At 43.8% G+C, this 22,838-nt stretch overlaps 4 protein-coding genes and 1 long non-coding RNA gene across 5 annotated transcripts; 1 reads left to right on the forward strand and 4 right to left on the reverse strand.

Moving 5' to 3' along the window:
- Window positions 1–229: 229 nt before the first annotated feature.
- On the reverse strand, window positions 230–10,193 carry ube2h (ubiquitin-conjugating enzyme E2H (UBC8 homolog, yeast)). Its single transcript, XM_088366883.1, has 7 exons — window positions 9,894–10,193; window positions 3,746–3,822; window positions 3,596–3,670; window positions 3,481–3,520; window positions 3,280–3,332; window positions 2,466–2,594; window positions 230–2,383 (listed from the first exon to the last, which is right to left on the reverse strand). Exons 1-7 carry the CDS (start codon window positions 9,944–9,946, stop codon window positions 2,259–2,261), a joined length of 552 nt encoding a protein of 183 aa, XP_088223009.1. The 5' UTR covers window positions 9,947–10,193; the 3' UTR covers window positions 230–2,258.
- LOC148379409 (uncharacterized) lies at window positions 6,738–9,878 on the reverse strand. Its single transcript, XR_015855379.1, has 2 exons — window positions 8,420–9,878; window positions 6,738–6,813 (listed from the first exon to the last, which is right to left on the reverse strand). It is a non-coding gene; the product is annotated as an uncharacterized LOC148379409 (long non-coding RNA).
- Window positions 10,194–10,549: 356 nt separating the features above from the next.
- zc3hc1 (zinc finger, C3HC-type containing 1) lies at window positions 10,550–13,595 on the reverse strand. The gene is made up of 10 exons (XM_088367022.1): window positions 13,444–13,595; window positions 12,935–13,037; window positions 12,715–12,865; window positions 12,565–12,648; window positions 12,352–12,479; window positions 12,136–12,272; window positions 11,682–11,937; window positions 11,455–11,610; window positions 11,167–11,376; window positions 10,550–11,086 (listed from the first exon to the last, which is right to left on the reverse strand). Exons 1-10 carry the CDS (start codon window positions 13,575–13,577, stop codon window positions 11,015–11,017), a joined length of 1,431 nt encoding a protein of 476 aa, XP_088223148.1. The 5' UTR covers window positions 13,578–13,595; the 3' UTR covers window positions 10,550–11,014.
- Window positions 13,596–14,187: 592 nt separating this feature from the next.
- Window positions 14,188–17,333, forward strand: klhdc10 (kelch domain containing 10). Its single transcript, XM_088367021.1, has 9 exons — window positions 14,188–14,426; window positions 14,847–15,068; window positions 15,166–15,320; window positions 15,389–15,537; window positions 15,602–15,686; window positions 15,759–15,825; window positions 15,894–15,941; window positions 16,021–16,160; window positions 16,308–17,333. The coding sequence occupies exons 1-9, from the start codon at window positions 14,351–14,353 to the stop codon at window positions 16,515–16,517; spliced, it is 1,152 nt and encodes a 383-aa protein (XP_088223147.1). The 5' UTR covers window positions 14,188–14,350; the 3' UTR covers window positions 16,518–17,333.
- A 3-nt stretch (window positions 17,334–17,336) lies between these two features.
- On the reverse strand, window positions 17,337–22,320 carry cax1 (cation/H+ exchanger protein 1). The gene is made up of 20 exons (XM_088367020.1): window positions 22,117–22,320; window positions 21,370–21,546; window positions 21,164–21,303; window positions 20,994–21,102; window positions 20,789–20,905; window positions 20,661–20,722; window positions 20,409–20,579; window positions 19,957–20,142; window positions 19,793–19,892; window positions 19,580–19,721; window positions 19,297–19,480; window positions 19,127–19,226; window positions 18,924–19,042; window positions 18,816–18,853; window positions 18,519–18,754; window positions 18,313–18,446; window positions 18,146–18,240; window positions 17,861–17,939; window positions 17,673–17,781; window positions 17,337–17,597 (listed from the first exon to the last, which is right to left on the reverse strand). The coding sequence occupies exons 1-20, from the start codon at window positions 22,202–22,204 to the stop codon at window positions 17,524–17,526; spliced, it is 2,460 nt and encodes an 819-aa protein (XP_088223146.1). The 5' UTR covers window positions 22,205–22,320; the 3' UTR covers window positions 17,337–17,523.
- Window positions 22,321–22,838: the final 518 nt, after the last annotated feature.

Consider the following 22,838-nt stretch of genomic DNA (forward strand, 5'->3'; position numbering starts at 1 on the left):
TAAAAAACAACATTAAAGTCAGTGATGCAATTGAAAACAAATATCTTTCAGGTCAAGTGGCTACTGAATATAATGCAACTAAAATGAAATATTAAAGTAAGTAAATGAATATTTTTAGTCAAATAAATAGAACGCAGATTAAAAAATTAAAGATATAAACATCAATAATCATTACAAGAAATTATTTTGGTTCTAAGTATAACCAGTAAAAATATTACAAATAAGTCAGTTTTTTGTACACATTGAATGTTTTATTAAAAAAGAGAAGTTATAACAGTATACTTTTTACACGACTATTTATGAGGTTATAAGCCTATTCATGGAGAGCATTTGTCCTTATCTTTTTTGACAAGCATGCCCACTTCACAATGTCAAAAAAAAATAAAAATATAAAAAGGGGTAACAGAGGTGGGGGGCAAGTGAGAGTGGTGCTGTGAGTAAGACCGAGGACGCACGTTTTGGGTAAATAAAAATTAAACACACTAGGTAGCAAAGAGTACATGCTGTGTGTATGTGTGGGTGTTGACGTGTCCAAAACTTGGAAGAACGGGAATGGGAGGTGTGCATGCAAGTGCACAATAGGTAGACACGGTGGGCGAGCACGCTGTGCTGAAATACAACAGAGGCTCCTTGAATGCAACACAAGTCAACTCTTTGTCATGTTTCGAGATACACCAGGGACACTAGAGACATTTTGCTCATTTGGTTAAAATGTTAATTTAGTTTGGAAATGAAGACTCCTCGAGCCAAATCCATTTGCAATGCAAAGGCAGTTTTGAGTTGACTTTTTGTCCACACCAACAGCAGGCTGAGGGTGAGTATATGATCACTTTATTACCCAGCAGATGCAAAATGCTTCTTAAAAAGCAAAAGTATGACTTCAACATAAAGAGAGCTGTTTGTTTTTTTTCCCAAAAGGTTACAATTCGAGGGGCTTTTTTTTTTTTTAATGTTTCTCTTATTCAACAATCTAAAAAGCAAGAATTCCAATCTGGATTACTTTTAAAACAAAAAACTCTCTTCAAGCTCACAACATTGCTGTTTGGTGGTTAGGATTAAGAATGAAAGAAAAAAAAACAGAGAGGGGGAGTAAGAACGCTTGTCTGCTTCCAGAGAAATTTCTAAAGCTGAATACGAATCTGAATAAGACCTTTTTAGGTTATCCTGAGTGGGCTCTGATCCAAAATCATCTTAGGAGAAAAAAAAGAAAACAACCTGCATCCCGCTACACTCTTTAAATGTACCGCGGATGCAATGCAAACCAAGGACGCGGTGCCAGCTTTCCATGTGCCTCTTGTTTTGGATGGACTACGCTAGGAAACATCTGTACAAATGAAGCATCTTATACCTATCATCACACGACAGACGCCAGCTAACTAAAAAAAAAAAAAAATCAGACTAAAGCCATATGAATGCTATCTATTTGGAGGACTTGCAACTCCGAACTAGCTATGTGTTAGCATCCATCGAAGTGGAGATTGTCCAAAGAGGAAGAGGAGTACCAAATGTGCTTTTTTTCTCTCCTTTATCCCCTTCCTTTTTTTCTTTTTTTTTTAAAAACTGTTGTTGACGAGGCACGAAGGAAGGGAGTTGAGCTGGGATCCACACTACTGCATTCTCGGAAGGGGGAATACATTGCGAGGTCCTCTCCGAGCACTTGGACTGCCATGTTTGGTACTGTAGACACACAAATGTGAAAAGAAAAAGAAAAAAAAAAAAATCCAAACATCTCGTCTCCTTCCTTCCTGCATCGGGGTAAAACTGAGGCGAAATGAAAACGGGGTGAAAACGGACCCCGGGTGAATCCAAAGCGTGCTCAGAGCAGCGACGTCATGCTTGATGACGTCGTTTGTTCTGGTGACCCTCCCCCGCAAAAAAAAGTGAGTAACTGCCAAGCCGGCATCCAAAAAACGGGGTCGCATCCGTCCGTGAGCATAGCGACATACCCTGTGCGTGATTGTTCGTCTTTGTTCAAATACTGTCTTTGCGTTGGGCGCCACAACCCCTTTGACACACACACACAAGAAAAAAAAAAAAAAGGTGGGGGTGAGGAAGCGATGCCGAAAGGGGAGGGGAGGAGGAATCTAGATATTCGTAAAAATCCTTGTTTAGTAACAATAATAATAATAAAAAAATCAAGGTGTTTAAATATGAATATTATAAGTCTGCTTTGTCATGGGGTTAGGAAATCAAATATAGTCTCTGTGGGGTGGGGGGGGCAGGGCTTGGGGGTTGCAGGGGGAGGACGACGTCCGCTACTACAACTCCATATCCTGGGCCTCGTCCTCGGAGAAGTCGGACATGGAGCTTTCGGATGAAGAGTCGCCCGCCCCCTCCTCTTGCTCCTTTAGTGCCTCCTCTGTTGCATATTTCTGGATGTACTCTGCACGCACAAGCACAACAATACGTCACAAAACGCATCACCGGAACATGTTTTTTTTTTTTCTTTCTCATCTTCTGCAAACCTTTGATTTTCTGCTTGTACTCCTCTGGCCTGTGCAGGTACATGGCGGCCGCGTCTCCGTTCAAAGGGTCAATGGGGTTGGGGTAGGCCAGCAGCTGCGGCAGGAACGACTCAAAGATGTTGGTCAGGTCTGGCGAGCGTGGAGGAAACAAAAAGACAAGTCAATACAAGGTCGTGCCACAATTCGCTTCTCCGAATGAGAGAAGTTAAGAAAAACTCAAATCACTCACCCTGTTTGTTGCTTCTCGGCTCAGTTTCCTGCTCGTCATATGCTAAATGCATGTTAGCAGTTGTCCTCGCTAATCTAATTGCATGGCTAATATTTTTCAAGGTCTCATTCCATTTACATTTTTTTAGACCATTTAAGACTTTGTTCACATTTTCTGACCAAAATGGGATCAAGTTTTGACTCCTGTGGTTTAAACTGAATTTTCTTCAAGTCATCAGGACCGCAATGCTAACACTGCTAAGCTAACATTAAATGTCAAGGCCCTTGTTTGTGAGCTCCTGCGGTTCTGCTCTCATCTGCTAGGTGTCGCCACTGAGGCCCTGAGAGACTTGAGTCATAAACATGCACTTCCCCAGTAAAGCTTTTTGTGCTGTGGTCTAGCAACAGCTGCACACAACCAGAATCATAAAAAAAAAATAAAAATAAAAAAGGTCACCGGTAGAAGAGCCTCGCAATTGACCGTCATTAAATCATCTGTCACAAAGAAGCTCTGACCTTTCTTGGCGCTGGTGTTACCTGGTTAGTAATCATTCACCTCCCCCATCAGTAAGGACACATACACACACGTAGCCATGGACCCACTCACCGTAAAGGGCTGTCCACGTCTGGTTGATGACATCTAAACACACCGTTCCTGACCTTGATTGGACAAGCAGAAGACATGTTAGACAGTGTTATTTTTGACAAAGTGGATTTGAAATTTTTTTTTTTTGGTTTCAATGTGGTCAACCAAGTTTTGCTATTTGCGTCATTCATTGCGGTAATTGCCGGCCGTACGTGTACTTACGCTTCGTCGATGTTGGGATGAAAGATTTTGTTCATGAATCCTGAAAGATAACCCAAGAGATGATCTTTAAAAACAGATTAATTCTGACAACGAAGGGTGGGAGGGTGATCTTTACCTATTGATGGCGATTTGAAGGGGTATTTATCGGGCAGATCCACTCGCACTTTCCACACGCCGCCCTCGTACGGCGCTGAAATACAACAGGAGACGTTTGTTATTTTTATGAAGACACATTAATTCGAAATAAAAAGAGATGCAAACTTACTTCCCTGTGGTCCGTAAAACTTTACTACAAATTCGTTGAGTCCACTGAGGATGGTGACTTCATGTTTGCTTTCGATGCTGATTGTCTGTCAAGGACTTGAATTCACAATTTTTTCTTTTTTTTTTTTTTTTTTAAGTATCGAGTCTCTTTAACTGCAAAGATAGTAGCAGCTGGCTTGTCAGTCCTACTGGAGTGTGTATCCTATTAGCTTTAAGCAGTGACCCCCCCCTCTCACCCCTCCCCAAGGGGTCAAATCAAACCGAAGGGTTATTTTAAGCTCAGGCGAAAGCGAGCGGAATCCCTGACCTGAGCCAGCTAAACGTGTCACCGCTTGGCCTGGGTCGAGACGCCGGGCGGTGACTTTCGAAGGACGTCCAAGAGATTGGGAGGTGTTAGCGTGCTGACGTCGTGCGACTCGAGGCCCTGAAATTGGACCTCTGGAAAAAAAATTTCAACAGTGCATTTTTTTTTCTCTTTACTGTTTCAAATGGCTTCTTTTAACAAAGTTCGATTCATTATCGTTTGGAAGCGACGCCAGGTTCTACGCCGAGCTACACCCCCACTCTCCCTTACCTTGGATTAGTATAGATAAGTCATAATCTGTGGTTTGCACCGGTTGTCATTATCTTTTTAACCACACACACACACAGCCAGCCCTAAACAGAATCAATCCCTTATCAAAACTTACTTTGCAGAAGCACCTGAAAAACATGTGGAGCACGAGCTATAAACAAGCCTGACAAACTACTTTCTCTACTACAATTAAGCATTTATCCTTCGCTGACCACAGTTTAACTTTTCAAAGTGGTTCAAGGGTAGAAATATGCTGCAAATGGTGCTTGTGGTGTAGACATGTCTTATTTTCATTCCTTAAAAATATCCCGTCCTGACCAACATCTTTCCAAGTATGGAAAACAAACAAGGCAGGGAACTTACTTTTTTTTTTTTTAAACTGCCTCCCATCACGTCCAATTTGTTTTAAAATGAGGAAGACAAATTGCATCATTGTCACATTTCAAGTACACAACCTCCCCATAAATATCTATCACCACATAATCTAATAATAATAGCAACTCATAAAACAGCATCTACTACTGACCACCAGCTGACGTGGAATGGAAGCCATAACCGAGCTTCTCTGGCAAATGAAAGGTTGACGTCCCTCGAGCAACTTAAGAACACGTGACTGCCGAAAGCTCAACAACGGCATTGCTCATTATGCGCTGCTGCCCGACCGTATGCACTTTAGCTGAAATCAAAGATGAAGCTAATAGACTGCAGTCCTCCGACAGCAACGTGAGGCTAGAATAAGGTCAGCCAACAAAGCGGCGAGCTGCGAACATGGGGGAATGAAGAGAAGGTGAAAGAGCGATGGCAAAAGCTAGTGAGAGACATCTTTCGCTTGAAGGCTAAATGACATCATCGCTTTGCAATGCGACCTATGGATGACAAGTCAAACATTTCAACACAAGTCAAACACGAAAATGAGTTGCCACTGCAGTGTTACAATGTAACGACAGATTTAGAAGCTATCCAGTAATTCGCAGAAGAGTTCCAAAACAAAAGTGGGCTCGTATAAAAGCCTTGTGGTACACAATTATACACACAGCAGTGAACCCCATACCGAATATTGTTGTTCCTGAAATTGTTCGGCGGCAGTGTTCCAATGTGTGACGGCACGTGCTATTTTTAGAAACACCAAACTGAACCCTGACAGCTCTACAACAAGTCCAAACAAAAGAAGTGGTGGTAATCAAGTAACTCCACTTACAACAGCCCACTTACAACAGCTGTCAACTACTCACAAAAAATGTCTATTATTGGGCACAAATATTGATTTAAGAATATTAATATGTCAGCTAAATGCTTGAGCTTGTAGCACGGTTTGCGGGTAAGGGCCTTGAAGATAAAACGCAGGAAGTATTGCAGCCGTCCAACCGGCGTGGGAGCTTCCTCTTCCGAAAAAAGACAGCAGCGACGTGACGACAGACATGAAAAGTGTAAGTTACAAGTTACAACCAAACCATACAACAAAAAACAGGATATTAATGTTAACATAGCGCTATATAGAAATATTAAAACCCCCAAAAGTGGTTAAGGATAGACAGTTCAAAAATAATAATAATAAACACAAAAGGACATTCATTAGCAACGGCGGTGGCTAACAATTAGCCAGTTACCAGCCAGATGCTAATCTGAGCTCTCTAGTCTCTGATGCCCATGTCACTCACTCACTTTTAGTTGCAAATATAGTACATAACATGAGGAAAAGTGACCCAAAACAATTATTTAATAAATCTAAATGATTTTTCAGCTTCTTTCCTACTACCATGGAAACTAAAACAACAGTCAAAGCAAATACAACTGGAGTGATTCCGCCGCCATCCAGTCAAAATTGACTATGCTCAGCCGCACCCCCTGAGGAGAATTCAATTTGCTCACATGCAAACGCATGCGGCGCATCTTTGGAATGCTGCACAGAGCGAGATGCGCATATGACTGGTGAAGAATGGCGAGCGGGGCTGGCGCTGCTGTGGGAGTGACGCTGGCTTTGCTAAGAACCGTCTTGAATTGGTGGAAAGGGGGGCTCAACTGTCAAAACCCAAGGCCATCTGCTCAGCCACCTAAGCTTGGAGGGTCTGCTCGAAGGACGCCGTGATATCCGTTGCCGCGATGAGAAACAAAATGTGCCGTTTGGTATCGGCATGTGTGGTCCGAGAAAAAAAGAACCTCGTGGTGGATTTTACATATCAATGGCGATAGAGATCCGAGGGCTGGCCGCTGTATGCTGAAATCACATTTCTACTTTTAAGGGGGAAATAATCCACTGCCGACTGTACTTCTGGAAAAAAAAAATGCTTTGGGCTCAGTGCTTGCCTATTTTAATAGCATTGCCATGCAAATTCAGGCTCTACTAGAACAGGCCCGGGCTGATCCTTCCCTGTATGCGAGTCTTTTGTCTCGTTGGTTTAGAAAACGAAAGCCCACCCACCGCAATCAAAAGCGACTCCCTGCGACGCTCCTCCTCTCGGACCGAATCAACGGCCTATTTACGTCAAAAGGGGACCCTGTCGAGCAAAAACAAACAAACAATAGCATGGTTAATTATCGCAACTAAGGAGAACTTCCAGTTTGGGATTCGTGGCGACTATTTAATGAGCTTACGGGCTAACGCACAAGATGCGATTTCAAAACTGACGTGTTGATGAAAAGTGCTGACGAGGCGAAATTCTAGAAAGACTGGGTTGATTTGATCACATACCGATAAGGGAGACAAAGGTTCATGAGGTCATCGGACACACATGATGCAACAACATTGACTTGACAATCATGGAATTAATGAACCGGCCTGCTTATTTATCTTGGATCAATGGAAATGAAGGAGCCGTGGTTGGGAGTGACTGGCTGGGAAAAAACAAACAACTTGATTGAGTCCATCTGTTTTGTTTTTTTCAGATCTCAGCCATGCATACAAGCAACATGCTGCAATAAATAACCTGGAACCACAAAAACATGGCGTGATTGTCACCGTTCACCGTCTGTTCTCAAGACAATTTCTCACACCCCAATCAAATCAATCCATCAGTCAGTCTGACAACACCTTTTGGACCAGTGCAGCTTCAGCGGCTTGGATTTCTCCGGTCGCGGGAGGCCGAGGTCACAAAAAAAAAAAGACAACAAAAGAACTCGAGGCCGCTGATGCTATCCGGATGTCGTGGTTTAGTAGCTCAACAATGGGGGAGGCTGAATGACCAAGTGGAGAGTGGATAAAGCACCGATTTGGCATTCAGCCTCAGGAGGGAGGTGAGCGAGCGAGCTGTGTGGAAATGAGAGGGGGGGGGCCTCAATTTTTTTTTTTTTTTTTTAAACTAACCCCTGACTGTGAATAAATCAGTCGCTTGAGGGCAAAACGCTGCGTCGACACTCGGGCCTCGTCGCACTCACCTGGAGGGATACAAAAATAGCCGACAAAAGACCCCAAACGCGTCACGGTACAGACCAGGGGGGGCTAAGCGCTGAGGCATGGACCTCAACTCCCCACCGTGCTGAATATAAATCGTGAGTCGCCATGCTTCACAGAACTACTACACAATCATTTACAAGACCTTTCAGCAGTGACTGAAAGGTAGAATACGACGTCTATGCAGCCGCCGGAAGGTAACGACATTTCAAAAGGGAACCATTTCCCTAAGAACACACCAGAAAAATGCAGTTAAGAGACAGCGAAATACAAATCATTGATGCGTGTCAGCTTTATACATTGTTACGATCTCAACCCGTTTACAACACATTTCCACGAATATTAACTTTATATGAAGCGTTTCTGTTCCGCCCTGTTCCCTAGCGCCAAATTCCACCATCCAGATGCCACAAGAGCTCGCATTCACCATGGGCTTAAGTCCTTTGTGGTCAACCTGTGCTCGAATTCCAGCGGCTCGCTGCTAGAAAGCGCGGGCAAAGCAAGCAGGCGATGGTAAGTGCAAATAATAGCAAGGCAGAAACAAAATGAGGGAAGAAAAAAAATCCTGTCGCTAATGCGATTTCATGTCGCAAAAGAGATGCCGTTATCATCTCATTAAAATAGTACCACGCAGTCATGTGACTGGAATGCCATCACACATGAAGGCCGGTCGCAACATCATCAACCGGACAAATCTCAGCACGACGACACACCGATTTTCATTTTCAGGTATTCCCTCACGCTCCTCTCGCTCTAGATTCCGAAGCTCTCGGGTGGCTCGCCCACTTTCTGGTTTTGGTTTACGGCAGTTAAAGGGGGGTGCTGTAAGGACAAGGATCAGCAAATGAGTCCCGCAGTGGCGAAAAACTCTTCCTGAACATTGCCGGAACGGTTACACAAACATGCATTGTCATGCAACGTGAAAATGACCCTACTTGATTCAATGCAGACAGTTCCAGGACAACTTCCCCTTATTAGGAGCAACCCAGTGGGGAAGGCACACATCTGACTAAAGCTTTACTGCCACCCCATCAGCTGTTCTAAGCACCTCCCTCATGTGTTTTCTGTCTAGTAACAGCCCACCCAATGATTAGGCTTCACTGGGCTGGGACAAAAACAAAAAATTTACTGTCCTTCTAGAACAGGAGTATTAAAAAAAAAAAAAAAAAAAAGCAGCTCCAGCTGTCAGCATACATTTCAAAGACAAAAACACGACGACTTGATAATAAACAAGACGTGTGAAAAGTTGGCCTGGCAACACCTGCAGTGCACCTTCACCTGCCCGCCACGGAGTCACCTATTTTCAACGAATATTTCAATAAATGAGAAAAAAAAAAAAAAGCACACGTCGGGCTTGTGTTGCGTTTGCCAGGCAGCTCCACAAGTACAGTACGGTGAGCCTCGGGGAGATCAGGTGGCCATTTTGATGTTGAAAAAAAAAAAAACCCAACCAACAAGACTTGTCGTTAGCTCGCTAAGCTAACACACAAGCTAGCCGTTCAAGTGACAGCTGCGCGAGTGCTCTTGGAAAAGCGACACATTTTCCGACACATTCTGCGAGATCTCATTTGATCGCACAACAGGGCAGGCGCTTTAGCGAACAAGAGTTGGAACAAAAGACAAAAACAGGCAGCGTTCTCAGTTGACGTCCGCTGTGCATTATGTAAACAAGCTGGTGTGCCAACGTGTAAAAGGAGGCGAAATTTGACACAAATCCTCTTGACAGCAGGCAGGGCAAAACCAGAACAGTTCGGGTGTTTTATTAAAGCCGTGCTACATTCTAAAGTGTCCCCCCACAAAATGAAAGACATTCCTGTAAAGGGCTGAGCAACGTTAGCCTCTGCTCGAGGTGCTGCAGTTATTTTTGAACACGAGACGAGCAAGCTAAACAATAAATCCCAATGTTACGTTAGTTTAGAGGTACAAAAAAGACAAGCTAGACGTTGTTAGCTCGTTGAATTGAATCGTCAACTTAATGGCACACGGGTTGCGAATAGCCCAGGCTTTGATAACAAAATGTTGTTTACACAAACACTAGTCAGTGACAATGGAGGCTCTATGTATGTTAAGACAACAGGACAAACGTCAATAGAAGGTTAGCTCGTATCATAACCCTACATACAAAAGGATGAAAAGTGGCCCAAGACGCAAATGAGGCTTGTTTATGTTGTTTTCAAAAAAGGATACAGTTTCACCACGTCGGTGTCCATTCGCCTTTTGCCCGGACTTGGAGACGACATTTTTGCGATTTCCACCGCAGAACACAGGCAGGTCAACGGAAAGCTAGCCCCCGACACGCCAGAGAGACCAGCAAACGTCACTATCCGAAAGTTAACATTGGCTTGGGGGAAATGTTGGCCACAAACACTTCTTCTCGGCTTGAGCGTCTCCGTACTACTCTGCGGCCGAACTAACGTTCGACAGACGACTGGCGTTCACTGCCTCTCAGCGCTCTGGCCATGGTTCTGACAAGCTGGGATCCCTCCGCGCATACGTCATAAATGCGCGACCCGACGTCATTGTCGACGGACATTTTTGTAGTTTTTAATGTAGAGCAAAAAAGCGAACGTGGTAACAGTCTGATGAAACGCGTTTCTTTGTTGCAATCGCTCAAAAGACATCATAAATTCAATTATATGACCCTTCAGGATGAAAACGAAAGCGTTGAAAATAGCAAGCTAAAAAATTGGTCTGCTAACATGTAATACGGCTTTAAATGTCAATAAATCAACACAATTTGGGACATGTAAAACAGTGAAGTATTTCATGTTAATTCCATTAAGAGCAATCTTATTCCAATCAATTTATTAAAGGTTTATAATAAATCTGAACATTACACAACATTTAAGAGGACAATTTTATTAACCAACACATGCATGATAGTGAAGACTAGATAAGCAATGTGATGTGTGTGTCACAAGAAGGCAAATAAAAGGTCAAGGCAGCTAAGTTCCAACATGATCAATGTTCATGGCACACAAGTCATACAAAATTGCAATCATTAGGAGTGACTTACTCATCCTAGTCATCCCATTTATGAATTGACGTGATATTCTAACACTGTCTCAACACACGCTGAAAGTAAACATTGCCTATCCAGTGTCGAGCGTTTCTAGCTCCTTCTCATCGCCAGGGATTTCCTGTATTGGACAGATTTTTTACACACAATTCACAGATTACTATCAAACATGGCGTGCTTGTATCCCAAAATTCAGTAAACACTCGTTCGTCTTCCTCCAAAGAGCGATGGGATATGATATAATTGCTCATTTCATCAGTTCAGTGGTGAGATGTTTTAGTGATGGTTCCTACTGAGATGGAGCAGATACCTGCCACTGATGGAAAATAGCAAACACTTTTTTGGATCGATCAGGTGGGCCCTGGGAAGACAAGACAAAAGAAGAGAATGTGAGATAATGCACCAAGTCATATTGGGACAAAGTACACCAGCCTAACGTGCCTGTCCTGGACTTCCAGCCGCTGTGGTTGTGCTCTTTTGCGGCAGGAGGAGGTCAAGGACAGCCTTCCAGCCTTCCTGATGAGGTGCTGGCAGGGAATCTGAAAGGGGCATGGCCTGTGGATCCACATTCTCCTTTCCAACGGCCACCCAGGGACACCAGTCTCTGTGCTGAGCCAGCGGGTCGAACGAATTCTTGTGTATGACCTCGTCCTAAAAGTGCGGGCGAATCATTTAATTCAGTTTGGGGACTTTGAGGCTGAGGGGAGGGGGGGGAGTAGAGGCACTTACAGCTAATGAGAGGCACAGGCGTTTGGAAGGATGGGACAGACAGTCTCCTTGCCCACGGCTCCGTGTAGCAGGCCTTTTGCCCTTTATCAAGGGATTCAGCGGCTCTTCGACGGGACTTGGTGAATCTCGACTTCGAGCTCGCAAAGTGCCCTCACCCTGCGGAACGGGTTACAAAGTTTTGATAGCCTGCAGGGCGCATCACTCATGAAACTTTAATGAAAGCTTGCCTGCTCAGTGCGGCAAGAGTCCTGGCTCCTCAGTTTCATACGACTCGGAGTGGACGGAGTTGTGGGCAAGGGAGGGGTGGTCCGTTCCCCCTGGCTCTCCTGAGCGGGAGTTGAGGTGGCCGGAGCGGCTGTAGTGTCCGTCCCGGCATCGCCGTCACCACTCATGCCTTCCATTTGGTAGAAATTCCACAGGCCCACTTTGCGCATACAGTAGGAGCAGTTGAGGATCGGCAGCGTGGTGATGTCCACGCCTGGGCTGAGGAAACAAGAGACAATGTGACACTTAATCCACAATGGCAGTGAGGTGGGAGGGAAGAGGGAAGGGAGCAAAAACAAAAAGAACCATTGTATTGAAATTAAAGGCCAAGTTTAAATATACAAATGTTGACATTCTTCTTCGCTTTTAAATCTTCTTAGTCAGAGTGTGTCATAACCATAACCTGGTCCAACTCACTGTGCAGCCCAGCCACAGAGAGAAACGATGCACGCTGCCACTTGGACTGCAAATGTTTCCGAGCATGTAGTTCCCTTTCTTTTTTGTTCCTCCTCTATGAGCTGCAGGATGGCACTAATGACATCCTCAGTCAGTGACTACAAAAAAAAAAACAAGACAATTGTAACATCGGACATCTCCAGATGATTCTTTTTATCCGAGTCCATGCTTCCTCACCATTAATTTCAGCTGCTCAGGCTTCATTGATGGAAGCTGTTGTCCAAGCATACAAGCGCTCTGATAACGTTCTATAAGGGCGGTCAAAAGTTCTGCGGGCTCTCCTGCTGTCACAATCCATAACCGTTCTGAAATACAAAACATTCGGCGAGTCAACAAATGTGCGGTTAAAATGGCTCGTTTGACGTTTGAATAGAAGTCAAACGTTCTAACCTGGACAAGGAAAGTCAGGCCAAGGACAAAATTTCTCATGTTTCGTCTGGAGCTGCCTGGACAGTTCTGCGATGCGGGATTCATCTAGTTGAAAGGAGAAAAGTGTCATACGAGCCCTGGATTAAAGCCCGGGTCATTCATTCGTCTTACATTTCTCGAAGTCTAACGTGAGTTGTAGCGATGCGCAGAGGAAGGCCTGGCAGCTGGAGCACTTAAGCATGTCATGGGCGACGTTGATCCACCCGTAGCGGGCGCACATGAGAGGAGAGAGCGCCCGGGGTTTCCCAGCCCATTTCAAACAGTGCTGTGCTAAGGAATTCTTATTAAAATAATTTATACAATTTTAATTTTAAGGACAACAAAAGGATATAGAGTATGATTGCACTCGACTGAAAAAGGCCTCTTTGTTGGTTGCTTCACAAGGTGATGGAGTGTTGCTATTGACTTCAGAGTCTTTTGAATCACTTTGTCCACTGCAATTCCAAAAAGACACAATGTGTAAAATTAAAGTTTCATAATTTACAAATTTTTTGAATAGTGAATGCATGCTTGTAACATGAATAGGCCGAAGAGAGACACTTCTAATATTAGCCTGAACATCATTGCCAGCATTCATGAGTCTCCACCCTCTTACCAAATGGCCAAGGGAGATAAAATTTTGCATCACATGCTTTACACAAGTAGTAGAGATATTGCATGCAAAAAAAAAAGGGCAAGACAGATGACAATCTGCAAGCTCTCATATGGGAGAAACGCCTATTTTCGTGCTTTTTATTGTGTTATATAGCTACCATGCTTCCAAGTTAGCCAGAGGATTAGCCAAAATGTTGCACAACGAAGTCGTAAAGATCGGATTAAAGTTGCTTTTTTTAAACCCACCATTGGGTAGCGGTGCCAGCTGCAGAGACCCCCTCATCGAGAAGCTCTCGGATTTTCTCCGGGGATGCAAGGGGAGATTTGTTTTGATTAGAGTTGCCGAGGCGATCCCCACGACTGTTGCCGAGAGCTGCCATGTTGGGCTTTTTCTTCTTCTGTTTTTCAATGGCGAAGGGGAAATAGATTTTAGGTCCATTAGCGCCACCTAGTAACATTGCACGACCGTCGTGGAAAAGTATGAGGGGTCAAACTTAAATTATGATAGATCAGTCGATGCTTCTCAATCCTTTTAAATGAAATAACAGCTGAAACAACATTAGCGTTCCAAGTACCACCATAATGAACAACACTGAAAAAAATAGCCTCGGAGGGCTAAGTAAAAATCGAGATGGATGTTTTTATTCCTAAAAGCTGTATTTATTATTATTGCAGGCCGCTGTAACATCATGCACAGTTCAACATCAGCACCAGGCTTACAAAAGGAAAACTAATTTGAGAAAAATGACCTCCCTAACACAAACAAAACGTAATAAGGCAAAAACACGAAATTAATAAAATATTTTTTAAACCACTACAAGTGCACAATTTATAAATTGGCTAAAAGTGGAATTTCCAGCAGGAAAATAAAACATCCCGAATAAGATTATAGAGAACAAAGGCTTTTTTAAGTTGGGCAAGAACTTGTTTTGTAGGCCATTGACCCCGCCTACCTGCAATGACGCAGCCTTCCAAGAACGCGTCCTCTGATTGGCCAAGGCTGTCGCGTAAGATGAGTGTATGGCTTCAAACCTTCTGAAGCTGCACTAGACCGCTGGTATCATTTACCATCATGTCTCAGGGGGAACTTTAGGAGCAGCTGTTTTTCCTTGGTGTGATGTTGTGAGAGAGGCCACGCTAAAACTGAGTCAAGATGACGGACGCCCAAGGCGATCACTGTCCGGACCAGTTGAATAAATTCGAGAAGCTGACAGGCAGGCCGCTACACGGTGAGCAGACGCTAGCGGATCGATCAACAACAATATTAGCACACATGCTAATGATGGCTACCTCACTGCTGTCATCGGTTGGGTGACAAAGACACACACCCATACAGGTCACCTCAGTCCCCAGTCAGATTTCAGCGAGTGCTAAAGCTAAGCTAGCATCTCCATGACAACCGGCGTGTTTATTTTTACTTGGTGAAAACACGTTTTAATTTAAGTGCAATGACTTCATCTCTGCTGTTGTCAGGTAAGGTCGTTAACGTAAATTATTCTTGAGCAAAATGGTAATTACAAATTTACAGGTGGACAGTTAAATAGGTACATCTGATCATCCCCCCCTGCCATTGTCAATCAAAGTACAACATCTATGGAAAATTGCAATGCAATGAAAGTCACTTCCTATGTGACCTTTTTGCTCCTCAGGTCGTCGTACTCCCCCTGCCCGCAGTGGCCACCGCTGTGTAGCAGACAACACTAACCTCTATGTATTCGGGGGGTACAACCCGGACTACGACGAGTCGGGCGGCTCAGAGAATGAGGACTACCCGCTGTTCCGAGAGCTGTGGAGGTACCACTTCGCCACAGGCCTATGGCATCAGATTCAAACGGAGGGCTACGTGCCCACAGAGCTAGCCTCCATGTCAGGTGAAACATTGGATGAATTCCAAAACGGAGTCAATTCTCAGACAAAATAAAAATGCTAAGATACTACTACATCGATACCTCTGTTTCCTCATTGCAGCCGTATTGCACGGAAACAATCTCCTGGTGTTTGGCGGAACCGGAATCCCCTTTGGGGAGAACAATGGCAATGATGTTCACGTTTGCAATGTCAAGTACAAGCGGTGGTCCCTGCTCAACTGTCGTGGGAAGAAGCCCAACAGAATCTATGGACAGGTAATGTTTACTATTCCACATCGGAGACTAACAGATCAAGATTAAGCTGTTTTTCATCCCTTATCCAGGCGATGGTTATCATAAACGGCTTTCTCTACGTGTTTGGGGGCACGACCGGGTACATATACAGCACAGACTTGCACAGGCTGGACCTGACTACCAGGGAGTGGAGCCACCTCAAGCCCAACAACCCTCCAGATGACCTACCCAAAGAACGGTATGCTCTCACATTTTCGCTCTAACAACCAACCGAGTCAGCGTTATGCAACACGCCGTTACAGGTACAGACATGAAATAGCACAGGACGGACAGAGGATCTACATTTTGGGAGGAGGGACCTCGTGGACGTCTTACCCTCTAGATAAGGTATCTGGGAAATATTCAGTAGCGCTATTGAGATATTATATATTTTTTAATGTATTATTCTGTGTGAAACAGATTCACGCGTATAATCTGGAGACAAATTCATGGGAGGAGATTGGAACAAAACCTCATGACAAAATAGGTTTGTGTTCTATTCGAACATTATTTCACTACAGATGTTTTGTATTTTAACATGCATGGTTCTGATAGGGTTTCCCGCTCCTAGAAGATGTCACAGTTGTGTCCAAATAAAAAACGGTAAGCACTTTTCAATAAATTATCGCAATCATTTTGGACTGTCAAATGTGACTATTTTACTTACTCTCTTTTTTTAAAGATGTATTTATTTGTGGCGGCTACAACGGCGAGTTTATTTTGGCTGACCTGTGGAAGATCAACCTGCACACGTTCCAGTGGAGCAGGCTGCCCGCCGTGATGCCCGAACCGGCTTACTTTCACTGCGCTGCCGTTACGCCGGTGGGTACGAGCCATCAAAACATAGAGGAAAAAAAAATGAGAGAAAAGATAAACAGAAGTAGTAGTCACTTGTTGCTAGGCAGAATTTCTGAATGGCACTTTAAATAATCACATTAGACTTACTTTTTTTTTTGTCCTTCTGGAAAGTCGGGCTGTATGTACATCCATGGCGGCGTGGTGAACATCCATGAGAACAAGAGGACCGCATCTCTTTTCAAGATCTGGCTGGCCGTGCCAAGCTTGCTGGAACGATGCTGGGAGAGCCTCCTCCAAGCTTTCCCCCACCTCGCCAACCTACCCGCCAGGCAGTTGCTCAATCTAGGCCTCACACAGGAACTCATCGAGCGCTTGAAATAACAGACTTGGACGTGAAAGGAGACTTTCCTCCTGTGCCATAAATTTAAAGATGCCTTCATTTGTGTTCATGCTGAAAGTTTGCCATCCTGGAACGGACAAGATGCCTTTTTTTTTTTTTGCTCCTCACCCTGTCATCAGCAGTCGGAGATACTTTACTTTGCCAAATTATGACTTGTTTCTCAAAGTCAACTCAATACTTGTAATATTTTAAAAAATTCTACACAAAGGATGGCCCATGTATATTTATTGAAAGGACTACTCTGAACATACGATCCTGATTTTTTAATTTTTAAAGCCTTTGTTTTGCTTGACAGCTTAATTGTTTACTGTCACATTACATGAACCTATCATCTTAAAAAAGGAACTTTAAAACCTTATGTAATTATTAAAAGAAGTCCATTTTAGTTTTTTCCCCTCATAATCATGTCCCAGAGAGGGTCAATAAAAATGCATTGGAGATGAATCACTATATAGAATTTGCAACTTCTACTTACAACGTTTTTAAGTCACGTCACTAAATTTGGTGCTCAGTCTTTTTAAATGCTTTTTTTGCAAATAAAGTTTAACGCCCTCGCCGACTTTTGAAATTGTTGACTTTGCACAGGCAGTGCCTTGACATATTAAAACAGTTGACATACTAAAACAGTTAAACTGAACACACAAATTACAATTGTTCCCCACATTGTCTGGTGATATTAGTTTTATTCTGACCACACAACTGTACTTGCATCTGATTTAATTTGTTGTAATTATGTACACAAAAAGGTTCATCTGACTATACTGTTGAGTTGTCAATAAAGTTGAGTTGAAAACTCATACTTGTCTCAGATAAATTGTATTTATTAAACTTATTTAACAAAGAACAGCAGGTATAAACAGCAAATATCGACTTAGAAATATAAAGGCAAGACCTATAACACTAAACATTTTCTTAACATTAGAAATTCTTCAGTTCATGCATGCTTACCAAAAATACTGGATTGGATTTTCTTTTTTAGTGACTATATTAACAAGCGCGTGGGGATGGAGCAAAGAAATAAAGAGCCAAAAGGATGAGGTAAACCACCACCAGAGCAGTGCCTACAAATAAAAAAAACATTTAAATTTAAATATTCCTCCACAAAAAAAGGATTAAAAAATATGTCACAGACTTACCCTGAAAGTAGTCACATTTTCCATCCATGAGGATATAGTTGACCAAAATGACGCTGAAGATACTTGCCCAGAGATGGATGTCACTGAACAGCAGCACAAATCCCACGTCCTGTCAACAAATATAAAACGGAAACCTCAGCCACAATAACAAATAGATATGGACAGCCTTAAAGAGTGAATTTACTTACGTAGAATGCGTTGAAGAGGATAAGTAGCGGGATCTGAATCATGCACACTTGCACGGCAATGCAGCTCCCAACTTCCAGACTGGGACAAAATAATATAAAGCATGTTTATGCCACTGGCTGAGCTAGAAGGGGGGGGCTGCGGGGGCAGTGTACCCCCCTAAAACATAATCAGACCCCTCCCCGGTGCCAAACCAGATTTGTTTTAATCTTCTGAGATATCCTCAACCACCCCATGGACCCCCAAGGGGAAAATCCTAGGTCCGCCTCTGGTTTATCCATGAATACCTCAAACTGATGTTGTTCTGCAGCGCAAACTGGATCCCGTTGACAATTTCGGGAAGCTCGGGCACCATCGCCAACAAGGTCACACCAATGAAGTACTGTAGAAGGCAGCAGGGATGTTAAATAAAAAGACAGGAGATTACTATTTTTCTTTTTTTTTTTTTTAGCACCTGGGAGATGGAAGAACTGAAAAGCATGGGTTTGATGTTGTCCGTGCTGAGATCGGCGCAGCAGGCCATCAGCAGCGTGGACACGATGAGCATGGCGAGTGCCCTCCAACGGGACCAGTGGACCACGTGATGACCTGACGAATGGATGTCACAGCCTCTATATTTAGCATCAACCCGTATTCCACTTCACGTGACCCACATGCTACCTGTAGCAACGAGGCTCGGCGGGACAATGCTGGCATTAATGCACGAGTTGACGGCGAGGAGCGGGCCAGTGGCGCCCTCGCCAACACGGGCGGCGGCTGTGCCCTCGTCAACGGCGTGGCTGCCTTGGCCGTCGCTGATGTGGATGTCGTAGATGTGAGAGTGGGTTTTTAGCGTGAAGATCAGGCCAATGAGGTAGGCGGCGGGCAGCAGGAGGGAAATGGTGTACACCAGAGGCCTGAAAAAGAAATTAAAATCTTTGGAATTATCTGAACGTCTAAATGGTTCTCTTGACTTACTCTATGTGCATCATAATCAACTGGGGGTCTGTTTTACTCTGCAACATAAAGACAACAAGTAAGACAATTCTCCAGAAGCATTCAGTTTAGGAATCGCCGGCAGCCGACCGTGTCGTAGTGGCAGTCTTTGCACACGAAAGGCACGCTGGCGTTGCCGGAAATGTTGTAGCAGCCCTCGCACACCAGGCTGCCAAAGGTTTTACAGAAGAGGGTGGGAGCAAAAACACCTAAGCCCAAAAAAAAAAAAAAAAAAAAGAGAATTGATTATGTTCTTTAGAGAAACAAAACGTAAAACTGCATTTCAAACATACCTCCAACGGATATAAAGAGCAAAGCTGAGCTCACGCCGGCCGAGCGGCTGTTAAATCGCTGCTCCTGGTGTTTAATGCCGCCGATAATCATACAGATACCCTGTGGGGAGGGGGAGGAGTTGTAATGCATTCATCCACACAACTGAGACCAGTCTTGTCAGGAGGCTTACGGGTATAAAAAGGATGCAGCCCAGCAGTGTGCCAGTGAGGGCGGCCTTGACGACCTCCTCGTAGCACTTGGAGGCGGTGCGGTGACCCTGCAGGAGCGCCGTGATGTAGAAGGTCATCTCGGTGATGGAGCCGAATGTGGCGTTCACCACCGCGCCCACCGCAAAGTTGCTCTGAGCCGAAATGCTACGAGAAAAAAAAATGAATTAACTGAATCATAACTTGAATTTGAAAGAAAGTCCTATTTTCAAATAGAGATAGAAATTAAAATATTTTTCAAGTTACCTGGCGATGCCCATGCCGATGTAGTATGACAACGGGATTATGGACGTGATAGCCGCGGCAAACTTGGTCTCGGAACTTAAGTATTGGTGGTTCTGGTCACTATAGCCTATTAGCAACGTGATAATTACGAAAGGAAGGAGATCTGCGAGGAAACATGGATGTAAGGAGAATAAAAAGCAACAGGCTAAATTTACTCAGACTTCAAAAGGATACTTAGTGCAAAAATGTTGATCCCTTGCACGGTGTACTTGTAGTAATAAATGTTGACGGCGCGGTAGCAGCACAGGATGACTCTCGCCTCGCACCGATTCATCTTCAAAAAGTAAATTACAGAGGAGTATTGACGTCTCGTGATGACGGAGGAAATTCCTGGTTACCTTTTCCAGAGTGTGGATGTGAACGTCCTCGGGCGCCATGAGGAGGATGACGGCCATCGTGCGGGCGTTCATTTTGGAGATGGGGATAGTAAACACCAGCAGCCAGGATATGACGCAGGCCACCGCGTGCACCACCACTAGAACGGGATAGCCCAGGAGAAGCCACACGTAGGTGCTCACGCGACACTACAAATAAAAAATAATCAAAAGGTATTAATTAACAACAGCAAAAAAAAAAAAAAAGTCAATGTGAGGTGCAGATGTGATTTTTTCCACTAGGGGGAGCTATAGTTACATTTGCCATTGTAGTATCTGTGACTTTGAATGTGTGTGGCTTTAAAAGGCCATCCAGACAATTTTTTTTCCTTTTTCTATTTTTTTAATAAATGGCCACGTTGATCCATGACGTTGCAGATCTGAATAAATTAGAAATTGTTTATCTAGCTCCTCACCCAGTGTTTAGACCTGGTCCGAACATCTCCTTCTGGCAACGGTAACTCAATGGGTAAAGGGGTGGACATCAGAAGAGGCCCAGAGTCCTTGGTGTCCTCGGAAACGCTCTCTTCAGGAATGACCTCACACCTCGGTGGCTTCATTGTGGATCTTTTTGCCAAGTCAGCAGCCTGAGGTTAGGAAACAAACTGAATCTGGGTCATGCACATCAACACACTGGGAAATTTAGGGGAAACTTCAGAGCATCTTACCTTTTCCACAGATTTCCCAAAAGGCCAAATAAAATACAAGGCCAACTTAAAGCACAGTTTTCCTTTATGAAAAAAAAAAATCAGATGCTGAAATTTACTACAAGCCATCTTCAGGAAACAATACCAACCATAGGGGGCGCCGATGATAGTCAGGAACATCACAAGGCAAATGAGGAGGTAGGTTAAAGACATCCACCAGCCGAATAAAATCACATAAATGATATTCCCAAAGGTCACTACGGAGCCTGGAATACAACAAAATGTATGTTTTTAGTGATTTTTTTTTTAAACAACATAAAAGTGCATTTTTTGTGCTGAATGAATTCAAAGGACCTTCTTGGGGCTTGACGATGCTGAGATCCGAGTAGAGCTCTTTAACCACATCTGATTGGTCTTCGATGGGCCTCTTGGTGACATTGCCTTTCCATTTTCGGAAGCCAAACTACAAAAAACTTTCAATTAGAAATGCTACCTTTAAAAAAGTGATATTAAGGTCTGTTTACCTTATAGTTGTTGGCTTCCTTGTGTGCCTCCACCTCATTCTCAGCTCTGATGGTGGTCTTGGAGGTGCTTTCATGCCAACCTTCCTCACCATAGCGCGACGGCGTGGAGCGCACCGAATTGCCGTGTGCTCCCGTGCAAGCTGCATTAAAAATATTTACATCAACATTTGTCATTAAATGTCAAGTGAGAGTGCGCCCTTTGTCACCTCTGTGCACAGTTAATAAACATTTAGGAGTGTAGTGGCAGAAATGGATGGAAGACGGGTCAGGAGAGGGCGTCTCGGCGGCGTTGACGACGAGCTCCGGGTGCTGCAACCCGATGGAAAGAGCCGTTTGGGATAGTTTCCGTGGAAACGGGCGATTCGGCTCTGGGTCGTAATTCTCTGTGGAGGAAGAAACACGGAAGGACAAATGGTCAGAAAGGGGCGTGGCTATCCCACACAAATGGGTGTGACTAACAACAACCTCCTGACTTGGGTACGACTGATCACATTATTAATGCATTGCTGACACACATACAATAAAAAATTGCTAACGATACGATGTGACAAAGAAAGGAGAATATTTTGACACATTTTTCCCCCCCCCAAACAAAAATTAAATTGAATTCAATTAAAACCAACTCGACCAGCTGTTAATTATGTTCAATTTTGAGGGCTTTGTATCTGGATTTAACCACACTAAATTACTGCTTGTGGTCACATTTAAATATAAGTAAGTAAGACATTGAAAGTCAATTTTAAACACTTTCAATTCAATGCCAAGCTTATATTCCAGTCCAGGTTTTTTTTCCACAGGTGACTTCGATTACGCGCTAAAAAAAAACACGGGTGTCAACACTCGAAAAAAAAAGTTAATAATGAATTTGCTTACAATGATTACATACTGAATTTGTTGCTAATGCTAAGAGGTAACTAAATGTATTTAAAAAAAATAATAATAATAAAACGCACCTGTGGCGTCTACAGTGGATCTCCTCCTCAAATTCTCCTGGTCGCCTGCGGTTGCTATAGTCAAAAGCGTGGACTTTGTGAGGGACATGTCCACCTCCAGCTATCTGTCATCCGTTTTTATGGCTTCTTTTTCTTCTCTTGCTTTCTTTCTACTTGTTGCTTGCTTGACCACACCACTAGTGTTGGCTCGTGAGTGAACGATTCGTTCAAAAGAACAAATGTTTTCAGTGAACGAGAGTGAACGAATCACTTCTGGGGTTTTTTTTCAGTTCATATGACTTCAACCAGTAGGTGTCGGTAATGCGCATTGAAGCTGGTGCCACCTCGCCGTAAAACAAAACGAAGAAGAAAATGACGTAACTTCCCGTTCACAAACGAGTCGTGAATTGCGTTTGCCGTTCACCATTTGAACGGATCTGTGAGTGAACGAGTCAGTGAGTGATTTGCTTTTCCAGTTCATCGCGAGAACGGATCAGTGAGGGAACGAATCCTGACTTTACCGTTCGTGAACGAGTCAATGGGTGAACTACCTTCCCGTGCATCTACGGATCAGTCAGTGAAGGTGTTGCGTCTCCTGGCGTGAACTATGTAAACCAGAATGTAGATTTACGATTTGCCAAGGAAATAAAGAACCACTCACTGAAACACCACTCCTTCTATGCACGTTTTCTCCAAGCTAATGGCTAACTTTCGTGCTTGAAGGGATGCGCCGTTATGCACCA

Source organism: Syngnathus floridae, chromosome 22, assembly GCF_059516105.1.
Source record: "Syngnathus floridae isolate MCC-2025c chromosome 22, RoL_Sflo_1.0, whole genome shotgun sequence".
Taxonomy (NCBI): domain Eukaryota; kingdom Metazoa; phylum Chordata; class Actinopteri; order Syngnathiformes; family Syngnathidae; genus Syngnathus; species Syngnathus floridae.